The 12,044-nt window shown below is 37.7% G+C and overlaps 1 protein-coding gene across 12 annotated transcripts in view; it reads left to right on the top strand.

Moving 5' to 3' along the window:
* The first annotated feature begins 688 nt into the window (after positions 1-688).
* LOC112567948 (mucin-5AC-like) overlaps positions 689-12,044 on the top strand; it is a 180,523-nt gene continuing 169,167 nt past the window's right edge. For 2 of the 12 annotated variants that reach the window (XM_025244889.1, XM_025244893.1), the window contains exons 1-14: positions 698-844; positions 1,194-1,229; positions 2,112-2,147; positions 2,510-2,545; positions 2,784-2,816; positions 3,178-3,213; positions 3,415-3,450; positions 4,097-4,132; positions 4,310-4,345; positions 4,734-4,769; positions 10,896-10,931; positions 11,311-11,352; positions 11,543-11,578; positions 11,765-11,800. In XM_025244889.1, the coding sequence (XP_025100674.1) occupies positions 793-844; positions 1,194-1,229; positions 2,112-2,147; positions 2,510-2,545; positions 2,784-2,816; positions 3,178-3,213; positions 3,415-3,450; positions 4,097-4,132; positions 4,310-4,345; positions 4,734-4,769; positions 10,896-10,931; positions 11,311-11,352; positions 11,543-11,578; positions 11,765-11,800 (523 nt within the window). In that variant the 5' untranslated portion in view covers positions 698-792. Of the gene's footprint in view, positions 845-1,193; positions 1,230-2,111; positions 2,148-2,509; positions 2,546-2,783; positions 2,817-3,177; positions 3,214-3,414; positions 3,451-4,096; positions 4,133-4,309; positions 4,346-4,733; positions 4,770-10,895; positions 10,932-11,310; positions 11,353-11,542; positions 11,579-11,764; positions 11,801-12,044 lie in introns of all 12 variants that reach the window. The other 10 variants (XM_025244885.1, XM_025244895.1, XM_025244877.1 and 7 more) reach the window with 9 other exon arrangements.

Below are 12,044 nucleotides of genomic sequence, written 5' to 3' on the forward strand. Positions count from 1 at the left end.
GACGATGGGAGCAGAAACATTCTGTTGAATTCTAAACATGGGTCAGGTTTGATTATGTCGTCCACCAACGAACAGTAGACCACGATCTGGTTTTACAAGGTATTTTTAAAACTCTAACAACACGTATTATGTTCAGAAAAATTAAACCTGAGAGTTTTACAGTTTAAAGAATTCTACATTTTGTATGTCAATATTCAATTCAGTGTGTTTTCTGTTGATATCAAATCCCTCTTCGGACATTTTACATTTGGGTTTAGCGCTTTTCTTTAAAACAAAAGTTGTAGCTTTTGATATCGGGTGAAAGCTACGTCTCTTCCCAGTAGAATGAACTTGACTACTGTTAGATTTTATACACTTACGAGTAGGTATTCAAAACGAAATCACGACAGTGAAACCAAGACAGGCAACTGACATGAGGTAGTTCAAAGCCGATGTTTTGCCATTTACTTTACATGCAGTCAGCAACCACACAATTGGACAGAGAATAAAACATATATTATTCTTTGTTTATATATCGATGTTCAAAACCCGAAAACAAAAATTGCACAATGTGTTTGAAAGTGAGCGATTGTAACCAAACCACACCACGATCGCAGCAGATGCTCAGCTTGGAGTACCTAGTTCTAGTCTGCGATTTGTGTGATATTTTATAAATGTAATTTTTTAGACTGATTCTTAGATATTAGGGCTTGTCAATGAAACGATTTCACTAAAGAAAAAGTGTTCTTTTAAGGTCGTCTTGGTAGACAACACAAAACTGACGGGACACTGCGTCCAGGTTGATCGTTTAACATGGCGTTCACCATGGTAACCTTTGCGGCCATCATGATCTTGATTTCTCAGGGTAAGTATTTATTTCAGACAGTTTCAAATTTTGTAACTCTCTGAATTTTTGTTAAAGTTTCCACACAGGTAATAGTCTAGCGACAGAATGTGTAGGATATGACAGTGTCTGAAAATTGGACAGGTGAAGATTATTTTGCTACCAAACACAATTAACGTCTTGAAACCGTGTGTGTGTGTGCTAGGCCTTTAATACCACAAAAGTAATACAAAGTATTCTACAAAATTATTACATATTAAATATATCCAGTTCGAAAGAAAGAGAAGATACAAAGACGCAGACGAAAACTGATTCAAACTATAGACATGTTACCTGGGTGCAGTTAAGTTTCTAATGTTCTTCTTTCAAGGTGGAACAGTAGCAGGAGCAACAACAAGGACATCAGGTAAGTCACCTTATTAAGAAGTGGATGGTTTGTTTCTAATTTTTGTATACATATAATTATTTATACATGTCGTATAATGTCTTCACATCGTGTGCGGACGTTTCGCCGACGGACGTTTCACCGCCGGACGTTTCGGAGCCGGACGTTTTGTCGACTGGACGTTTCGCCGCTGGACGTTTTGTCGACTGGACGTTTCGCCGCCGGACGTTTTGTCGACTGGACGTTTCGCCGCCGGACGTTTCGCCGCATTATGTCAGAGAGAGAGAGAGAGAGCTTACTTACTTCTCAAAGAATGAAAGTAACTACTAGATTACACAATAATTCTTTATTTCAAACAAATTTTACACACAGACTTCACAGACAGTTCACTTTGATTGTCACAGATTATGCGCAACAGCTTTGAGAAAAAACTTTGATACAATGGCGAGAGAAATGTGTGAGCTAACGGTTCACATGAGGAGGGATAGTGAGAGAGAGTTCACTGATACATGGATACAATGGCGAGAGAAATGTGTGAGCTAAGGGGCGTCACACACTTGACTTCGGCTAAAGGTCCCGTGTGAAATGCCGAAATGAAGTGCCCCGCGCCGAAACGTCCGGCGGTGAAACGCCGGTCGGCAAAACGTCCGACTCCGAAACGTCCGGTGGCGAAACGTCCGATCGGCAAAACGTCCGGCTCCGAAACGTCCAGTCGACAAAACGTCCAGCGGCGAAACGTCCGTCGGCGAAAAGTCCGTGTACCCTTCACATAGCGTTGATTGCCTATGTTTAATGCGTACATACACGTATACATATATATAACAATCTTAACAAATTTTGTTTGTTAAGGCAATGATATGAATGTGATTTTAAAGATTGTTTCTTTTTTTTTTTACTTTCTAGGTTCAGTACCAACAACCACAACAGCAAGGGCAACAGGTAACTATAGAGATTACCAGTTGATCTTTCTTTAACAGGGGTTCGACTCAGAAACTATGTTTGTATGGTGTTTAGTGTCGTGGTTAGTGTTTCCAGCCTTCTATTGTTACTCCTGTGCTACTCTCACAACTACAGCTGCTAGAATATCAAGTGAATAAAATGACTTTTCGGGGAAATTTTGCTCCAAATATCAGATTAAAACACTTTCACTACAGTGTTTAGTTTAAGCATCTCCTGTGAACCACTTTATACATTATCACGTGTGTATGTTATGTCGTTGAAGTAGTTTATTTCAGGCCAGTTCGTTTTCATTCAGTCGCCATCCAGTAAACCTTTCATCCTTATTTATTTCTTTTCCATAGCTCCGACATCAGCAACAGCGACACTAAGAACATCAGGTCAGTTACTGTGTATTAAATTGTATGGAAGTATATTTCGGTAATCTTCGTGTCTCTGATTCTCTTTGCGTTCTTGACCGTTTGGTGTACATATATACACACATGACTAACTGTACATAAATAGATGTTGCTGTTGTTGTATCTAAAACGTGCTTGTACACTCATTTTTCAGCTTTCTAGGAAATTATGTGTTCTGTTTCTTTCACTGCATTAAACTTTTCATTATTTTTCACTTAAGGTCCAACAGAACCATCAACAACAAGGACATCAGGTTAGTCACTCTAATAAAGAATTGTGTATACATCTTAGTCTGCTATAGTGTTTACCTTCCTCGTTAGTGTTTACACCTGTCTGTTGTTTATTGTATAGTGCTACTCTCACAGCTGCAGCTGCTAGAACTTCAAGTGACTAAAAGGCCCTTACGATGATAATAATAATATATGTTAACAGACTGAAATAATTTTACCACAATATCAACTGTAGACCCAGCCTGTGTCACTTTTGTATATTATCATGTGTTTATGCTATGCCGTTGAAATAATCATTTATTTCGGGGAAGTCAATATGGTGTTTCGAGTTTTAATTCATTCAGTGAATCATCACTGCATTTGCTTTTATTGTCTTCACTTAAGGTCCAACAGCAGCAACCGCAACAACAAGGACATCAGGTATGCCACCTTTTTCAAAAAGTGTACATACATCTATTTGTCTATTTATAACATTTCGATATATAAAATTATTTGTACATGTTCGAATGTCTACACATTATGACGACAGATCATGTTTAAGATACACTGATACATATATAAACATTAACTGATGTTTGTTTATTAGAAAAATGTGCATCATTCAAACGATTTTTTTGCTAGGTGCGATACCAACAAGCACATCAGCAAGTGCAACAGGTAAATGTCAAGATTACCACAACAATGTTTTGACCAATACTGCTGAAATAAAAATATCCTTTTACGATTTTGTGTCTTCATGGTATTTACACCATTCTATTGTAAAGTTTATGGTGCTACTCTCACAACTACAGCTGATTGATGAATAAAATAGAAATATTTTACCATAATTCTTTTCTCCAAATATCATTAAAAAAAACTTCACTTCAATATGTTGTTCAAAATACCTTTGAACATTTTATTATTATCACTAATGCATGCTATCTCGTCGAAACAATTCTTGTCAGCGAAATCAAAATGGCGTTTCGAGCTTTTTTTCTATTCAGTAGATCAACCATTAAACCTTTCATCCTCTTATTTTCTTATTATTTAAAAAGTTTGACATCGGCAACCACGACACGAAGTGCACGTTAAGTTTTACCTTGATATAAAAGATAAAAGTATACTTCTCTGATCTTTGTGTCTCTGATTCTTTTTATATTTTTTACTACTTGATATTTATATGTCTGATTGTCAAATGTATACCTATAGATGTTGCTGTTCTTGAACCTAAATCGTCCATTTTAACACTAGTATTTGAGTTTCGAAACAATTATGTGTAGTTTCTTGTTCAATGCACTAAAATTTTCATGTTTTCTCCCTTCAGGTCCAACAGGAGCAGCCACAACAGCAAGGATATCAAGTAAGTCCCCTTTCTTAGAATTGTATAAGCATAATCAGTCTGTAGTATTACTATACATATAATATTCGTACCTGTTGTACAAGTGTATGCACATTGTGACGATAGCGGATGTTTATATATCACAAACGTTCTTTGTTTCTGCAATAATATGAGTAATTATTACTTTTTATTTCCTAGGTCCGATACCAGCAACTACAACAGCAAGTCCTCCAGGTAATTTCCAAAATTACCAGATCCATATTTGTAACAGTGGTGCTGAGTCAAAAAACATTTTATGGTATTTAGTGTCGTCGTTGGTATTTACATCCTTCTATTGTTAGGTTATGGTAGTCGTCACACCTTCAGCTGCTAGATGAAGCGAATAACACGACTTTAGGATGATAGTGTCCTCACAATAACAGTTTTGAAAACCTTTACTACAATATTTAGTTTAGGCATATATTGTCGCCCCTTGATATATTATCACGTATTTATGTTATACCGTGAAATTATTTTTTCTTTTAGTGAAATTAATATGGCGTATTGCATTATTTCCATTAAGTAAATCTTTTGACCCTATATTTTCCCGTTTTCATTTCATTTTCATTGTTTTTCTCTTAAGGTCCAACAGCAACAGCCACAACAACAAGGACATCAGGTAAGTCACATTTATCAAAAAGAGTACATACAACTATTTGTCCCTTCTTAATATTTTTGTATACATATAATTATCAGTCAGCCAGTTGTCTGATGATTGGCACCTGTCGTTGGGAAGATCACAATAATAGACACAGCAGCTGACCGGGCCGCTATTCTATCATAATGTAGAAATATATAAGTGTATTTGTGTGCATCTTCAGGTCTCCGTTTCTGTTTTTTAATGATGGAGACTGTAATATATATATAAAGACATATAGATGTCGTTGCTACAGCGTTCTAGTGCACTACATTAAAGTCTTTAATTGTTCTTCTCCAAAGGTCCAACAATAGCAGGCCCAACTCCAGTGACATCAGGTAAGTCACTTTGTTATAAGGTGTATATGAATCCCATGGTCAGTTTCTAATTTTTGTACAAATGTAATTATTGGTATACGTCCTATAAATGTCTGTATGTCACGGACCAGTCGGTGCCTCCATGTGTTTACGGTAGTTAAACCCCTTCGCTGTTTGTGAACTGCAAGGGTAAATAACACGTAATGGAGAATGAGTGTTATTGAGAATGTGGACAGCCTCATGCAATCGATGTTTTATGTGTTGAAAGAACGCATACGGACGTCGTGTGTGTGTTGCTCGTGTGAGAGCCGGGGTCCAGACATTCCACATAGGGACCCCTTCCTCTGATTTTTTATATACATAGCTTAAAGGATTTGGTTTGTAAATGCGATGATATTTACGTGACTTTCAACATTTTGTTTTATTTACTAGGTTCAGTACCAACAACTACAACAACAAGGGCAACAGGTAAGAGTCGAAATTACCAGATCAATATTTTTAAAGTGGTGCTTAGTGAGAAATATCTTTCTTATGGTGTATACTGTATAGTGTCGAGATTAGTGTTTACATCCTTCTATTGTTCCTATTATTTTGTTGCTATTACAGCTTCAGCTGCTAAAACTTCAAGTGGTTAAGCAAACTTTATAATTAATATTTCCTCCAAATATCAGGTTAACACAATTTCACTACAGTATTTAGTGTAGACCATTCTGTGGCTACTTTACACTCTATCATGTGTTTATGTCAGGCCGTTCAAGTAGTTTTTTCAGGAAAGTCAAAATGGCGTTTTTCGGTTTTTTTTAAAGTAGATCATCCATTAGACCATTCATCCTTTTTTCCTCCGTCCATAGTTCCGACATCAGCAGCCCCGACAGAAAACACATCAGGTCAGTTATTTTGTATCAAGTTGTATGGAATTGAAAATATATTTCTGTAATCTTTGTGTCTGATTTTCTTTGTATTTTTTACTGTTAAGAATATATACGACTGTCATATATGCACATACAGATGTTGTTTGTCTTCTTGTACCTAAAACGTGCTTGTTTACTCTATTTTTCAGTTTTCAAAGCAATTTTGTGTAGTTTTTTTTAAACTGCATTAGACATTTCATTGTTTTTGTCTTAAGGTCAAACAGCAACAGCCACAACAACAAGGACATCAGGTAAGTCACCTTTTGTCAAAAAGAGCATCAAATCAAATCAAAGTTAAGTTTGTGGTAGTGGTCACACCGTCAGCTGCTAGATGAAGTGAATAAGATGACTTTACGATGATGGTGTCATCCAACTATCAGATTTGGAAACCTTTACTATAATAGTTTAGGCATAACTTGTCGCCACTTGATATATTATCCCGGATTTATGTTATGTCGTTGTTTTAATTTTTGTTTTATTGAAATACATATGGTTTTTTGTATTATTTCCAGTCTATAGATCATCTAGTAAATCTTTCATCCTTATTTTTTATTGTTTTTCTCTTAAGGTGCAACAGCAACAGTCGTAACAGCTAGGACATCAGGTAAGTCACCTTTATCAAAAAGAGTACATACACCTTTTTGTCCGTTCCTAATATTTTTGTATACATATAATTATCAGTCAGTTGTCTGATGATTGGCACCAGTGGTTGGGGAGATCACATGGATAGACCCCCCAGCTGACATGGCCCCCGTTCTTGCCTACTGTGGACGGATAGTCAGCAGGTCCTGTACAGGACGACCAGACCAACATTTGACCTTCGTAAGACAGTTCTTACTCTGGCCTCCTCTAAGGTGCCTTGATGAACAGTCTTCGACAGGGTGTTGTGCAGAGTCTCATGGCCAAAGAAGATCAGCTTACGTCACCTGACATTTGAAAGTAGAGGTTCTTGTAGCACATTTCTTGTTGACCATACCCAGGAGTCTGCTGATATGGTGCGCGGTAGTGGTTGATCTTGATATGCACCAAACCGGCATATTGTAATTATTTGTACATGTTGTACGAATGTCTGCACAACTATGTTTAAGGTATATATATATATAGTTCTTAACTTATTGCGTGAAAATATAAGAGTAATTTCAAAGTCATTCTAATTTTTTTATGTTCTAGCTCCGATAACAAATAACATAGCAGCAAGTCAAACAGGTAAGTGTCATCCTTACCAGATCAATACTTTCAAAAATGTTGCTGATATAAAAAATTTTCCTCCCTGGGTATTTTATGTTGTAGCGGTATTTACTCCCTTCTATTGTTATGTTTATCGTCATACTCTCACACCTACAGCTGCTAGAACTTCAAGTGGCCAAAAGGACTTTATTCTGATAGTCAACTCCAAATATCAGTTTAAATCCTTTACTACAATATTTTGTTTAGGCCCGCCCGCGACCACTTTACATATTATCATGTATTTATATAATGCCGTTAAAGTTTTTTTTTCTTGAATTCAGTAATGCTTTTCGCGTATTTCCATTTAGTAGATCATCCATTAAACATTTCCTCCTCTCATTTTTTTGTTCCAATAGTTCAGACAGCAGCAACATCGACGGCAAGCACATCAGGTGAGTTACATTTTATCATAATGTAGAAATATATGTGTATTTCTGTACAGCTTCATGTCCCCGTTTCTGTTTTTTTTTTTTATGTTCGTGATGTATACGACTGATTGTTATGTGTATATATAAAGAAAGACATATAGATGTCGTTGCTACATCATGCTAGTGCACTACATTGAAGTCTTTAATTGTTCTTCTCCAAAGGTCCAACAATAGCAGGCACAACTCCAGTGACATCAGGTAAGTCACATTATTATAAGGTGTATATAAATATTATGGTCTGTTTCTATTTTTTGTACAAATGTAATTATTCGTATACGTCCTATAAATGTCTGCATGTCACGGACCAGTCCGTGCCTCCATGTTTTTAGGTTAGTTAAACCCCTTCGCTGTTTGTGAACTGCAATGGTAAATAACACGTAATGGAGAATGAGTGAGAATGTCAGCGGGAAAAGGGAGATCACTCTAGCAAGAAAAGAGAAGAAGCAGACGGCAGTGACGGACATAATGGTGGAAGGGTTATCTGTGTGCGTTATGAGGAGAAGCGTAGATGCCAGCGTCTAAGAAGTAATTCCTTGCCTAGTCAAGGTTTTCTCCGTGTACGGGAAAATTGTGTTGGAGCCTTTCTGAAGGAGGATTAGATCTAGAGTTGCTGGACGATTCCCCGATCGCCTTCATTAAAGCAGCCAGCAGTGTGTGGGCTGTTGGCTTCGTGTCGTCACCATGGAGTACCGCTACTGTGACTGTGTGAACCTCCTCCCCGACACGGCCACTGTGTAAGGCCTTGGAGTGTCATCTGTCGCTGAGCTACACGGAGTTTTCTACCCCCACGGGAAAGGATAATCCGCCTGTAGTAGATTACCAGTGGGATTGGTGTTATTTGTAGTCTGACTGGAGATGCAAAGGGCGACCACTCTACGCACTGTGAGTATGGTTACAGGCGACTGATATGTTGAAGGGGTACCGAGAACTGATACACCGCGGACTACAACATTGGAAAATGTTTTAAGTTATGAACTGAGAGATTAATATACCTATATAATTAAAAGTATTACATTACTAGATGTTTACTTGCCATAGATGGTTTTGACCATCTTCTCTAAAGAACTGTGCGTTGAGACATTGTCGTATAGATCTGTTCTATGTCGTAAAATCCTGCCCTGCGTACCGTAACGCGGGCGCTCACCGCGGATGCCCGCGGGCGCTCACTCACGCCCTAGAGAGCTTGTGATACCCTTCGCCCACCGTGGGCGCCTGTTAAAATGGCGGCTGACAGCGAAGTAGAAAATATAATTTTGTTTATGGGCATATTTGACAACGACGACGAATTAATAGAAGCAATCTATTGCAGCGCCAAACAATATACTTTTAGTGGCATTCATTTGGGAACTAAAAGAGGAAAAAGTCCATGAGAATTAAAGATTATGTGGAAAGAACAATGCGGTAGTCAAGCATATCACGTAAAAACAAACGACGAGCAGACTTTCTGTTGTTGTCGTCCCGATTCGAAGTTTCAAGGTCGAAGGCAAATTCATCTACCATCTCTAGAAAGACATGACGATGAAATCTGAACTTTAAATATCCTTCTTTGTCGTTGCATATATCTATCTATTGCAAAATACTTATTTATTAGAAGATCCACCGTGAATATCATCTACACGTCTAAACTTTACAACCATGGCGGCCATCTTTGCGCCCGTGGCGTAGTACCTCTCAAGCAAGTACGCGTGCGCCCGCGTGCGCTCACTCAAATTTCGCTGCGGTCCGGCCCGCCCGTCGTAGGCGCCCGCGGGCGCACGCGTGCGCCCGCGTTGCGGTACGCAGGGCTGAGCAACTTAACTTGATGTTGACAGCCTCATGCAATCGATGTTTTATGTGTTGAAAGAACGTGTATGGAAGTCGGGGGTGTGTGTGTTGTTCGTGTGAAAGCCGGGGTCCGCGACACTGCACACAGCCACGACTTCCTGTGTTTTACATAATATATACATAGCTTAACGGATTGGGTTTGTAAATGCGTTGATATTTACGTGACTTTAAACATTTTGTTTTATTTACTAGGGTCAGTACCAACAACTACAACAACAAGGGCAACAGGTAAGAGTCGAAATTACCAAATCATTTTTTTTAAAGTGGTGCTTATTGAGAAGTATCGTTCTTATGGTGTATAGTGCTTATACCATCCTTCTATTGTTATTATTTTTTGCTGCCATAACAGCTTCAGCTGCTAAAACTAGGTTATACAGATATTATAATTAATATTTCATCTAAATATCAGGGTAACACAATTTCACTAAAGTATTTAGTGTAGACCATTCAGTGGCTACTTTATACACTATCATGTATTTCTGTCAGGCAAGTCAAGTAATTTTTTCAGGAAAGTCAATATGGCGTTTTTCGTAGTAGACCATTAGACCATTCATCCTTTTTTCCTCCTTCCATAGTTCCCACATCAGCGGCCCCGACGGCAAACACATCAGGTCAGTTACTTTGTATCAAGTTGTATGCACTATAAAGTATATTTCTGTAATCTTAAAAATTTTAGTGAAATACATATGGTGTTTTGCATTATTTCCAGTCAGTAGTTCATCTAGTAAATCTTTCATCCTTATTTTTTATTGTTTTTCTCTTAAGGTGCAACAGCAACAGCCGCAACAACAAGGACATCAGGTAATTGACCTTTAACAAAAAGAGTGCATACACCTATTTGTCCGTTCCTAATATATTTGTATACATATAATTATCAGTCAGTCAGTTGTCCCATGACCGGTACCTATGGTTGCGGAGATCACATGGATAGACGCACCAGCTGACAGGGCCGCCATTCTTGCCTACTGTGGACGATAGTCAGCAGGTCCTGTACAGGACGACCAGACCAGTCTCTGACCTTCGTACGTCAGTTCTTACTCTGGTCAACGCGGGGTGGACTACCCTCGAAGGTGCCTTGATGGACAGTCTTGAACAGGGTGTTGTGCAGAGTCTCATGACCAAAGAAGACCAGCTTATGTCACCTGAATGTTGAAAGTAGAGGTTCTTGTAGCACATTTCTTGCTTACCATACTCAGGAGTCTGCTGATAGGGTGCGCGGTAGTGTTTGATCTTGGTATGCACCGAAACAGCATGTTGTAATTATTTGTACATGTTGTACGAATGTCTGCACAACGTGACGGCAGACTATGTTTAAGGTATATATATATATAGTTCTTAACTTATTGTGCGAAAATATAAGAGTAATTTCAAAGTCATTCTAATTTTTTTTCTATGTTCTAGCTCCGACAACAATTAACATAGCAGCAAGTCAAACAGGTAAGTGTCAACCTTACCAGATCAATATTTTCAAAAATGTTGCTGAAATAAAAATTTTCCTCCCTGCGTATTTTATGTTGTAGCGGTATTTACTCCATTGTATTGTTAAGTGTATCGTCATACTCTCACAACTACCGCTGAGAGAACTTCAAGGTGATAAAACTACTTTATTCTGATAGTCAACTCCAAATATGTGAATATCATACCCTTACTTCAATATTTTGTTTAGGTTCCACATGCAACCGGTTTATATATTATCCTATATTCATATAATGCCGTTTGAGTTTTCTTTTCTTGAATCTAATAACGCTTTTGGAGTATTTCCATTGATTATATCATCCATTAAACATTTCATCCTTTAATTTTTGTGTTTCCATAGCTCAGACAGCAGCAACATCGACAGCAAGCATAGTTACATCAGGTTAGTTACATTCTCTCATAATGTAGGGATTTAAAATTTTATTTCTGTTCATCTTCCTGTCTCTGTTTCTGTTTTTTAATGTTCGAGATGTATAGGACTGACTGACACACACATATATATATATAGATGTTGTTAAAGCTAAAACGAGCTAGTGCACTACATTCAAGTCTTTAATTGTTCTTCTCCAAAGGTCCAATAATAGCAGGCACAACTCCAGTGACATCTGGTAAGTCACTTTATTATAAGGTAAACATGAATCTAATGGTCTGTTTCTAATTTTTGTACATATGTAATTATTCGTATGCGTCGTTAACTGTCTGCATATAGCGACACCTTCCTGTGTATATATATAGCTCAATGTATTTTTATTTGTAAATGCGATGATATTTAAACATTTTGTTTTATTTACTAGGTTCAGTACCAACAACTACAGCAACAAGGGCAACAGGTAAGAGTCGAAATTACCAGATCATTTTTTAACAGTCGTGCTTAGCGAGAAATATCGTTCTTATGGTGTATACTGTATAGTGTCGAGATTAGTGCTTACATCCATCTATTGTTACTATTCTTTTGTTGCTATTACAGCTTCAGCTGCTAAAACTTCATTTTTCCTCCAAATATCAGGTTAAGACTATTTCACTGCAGAATTTAGTGTAGACCATTTTGTGGCTACTTGACACTCTATCATGTAT

This window comes from Pomacea canaliculata, linkage group LG7 (genome assembly GCF_003073045.1).
Source record: "Pomacea canaliculata isolate SZHN2017 linkage group LG7, ASM307304v1, whole genome shotgun sequence".
In the NCBI taxonomy this organism is placed as follows: Eukaryota; Metazoa; Mollusca; class Gastropoda; order Architaenioglossa; family Ampullariidae; genus Pomacea; species Pomacea canaliculata.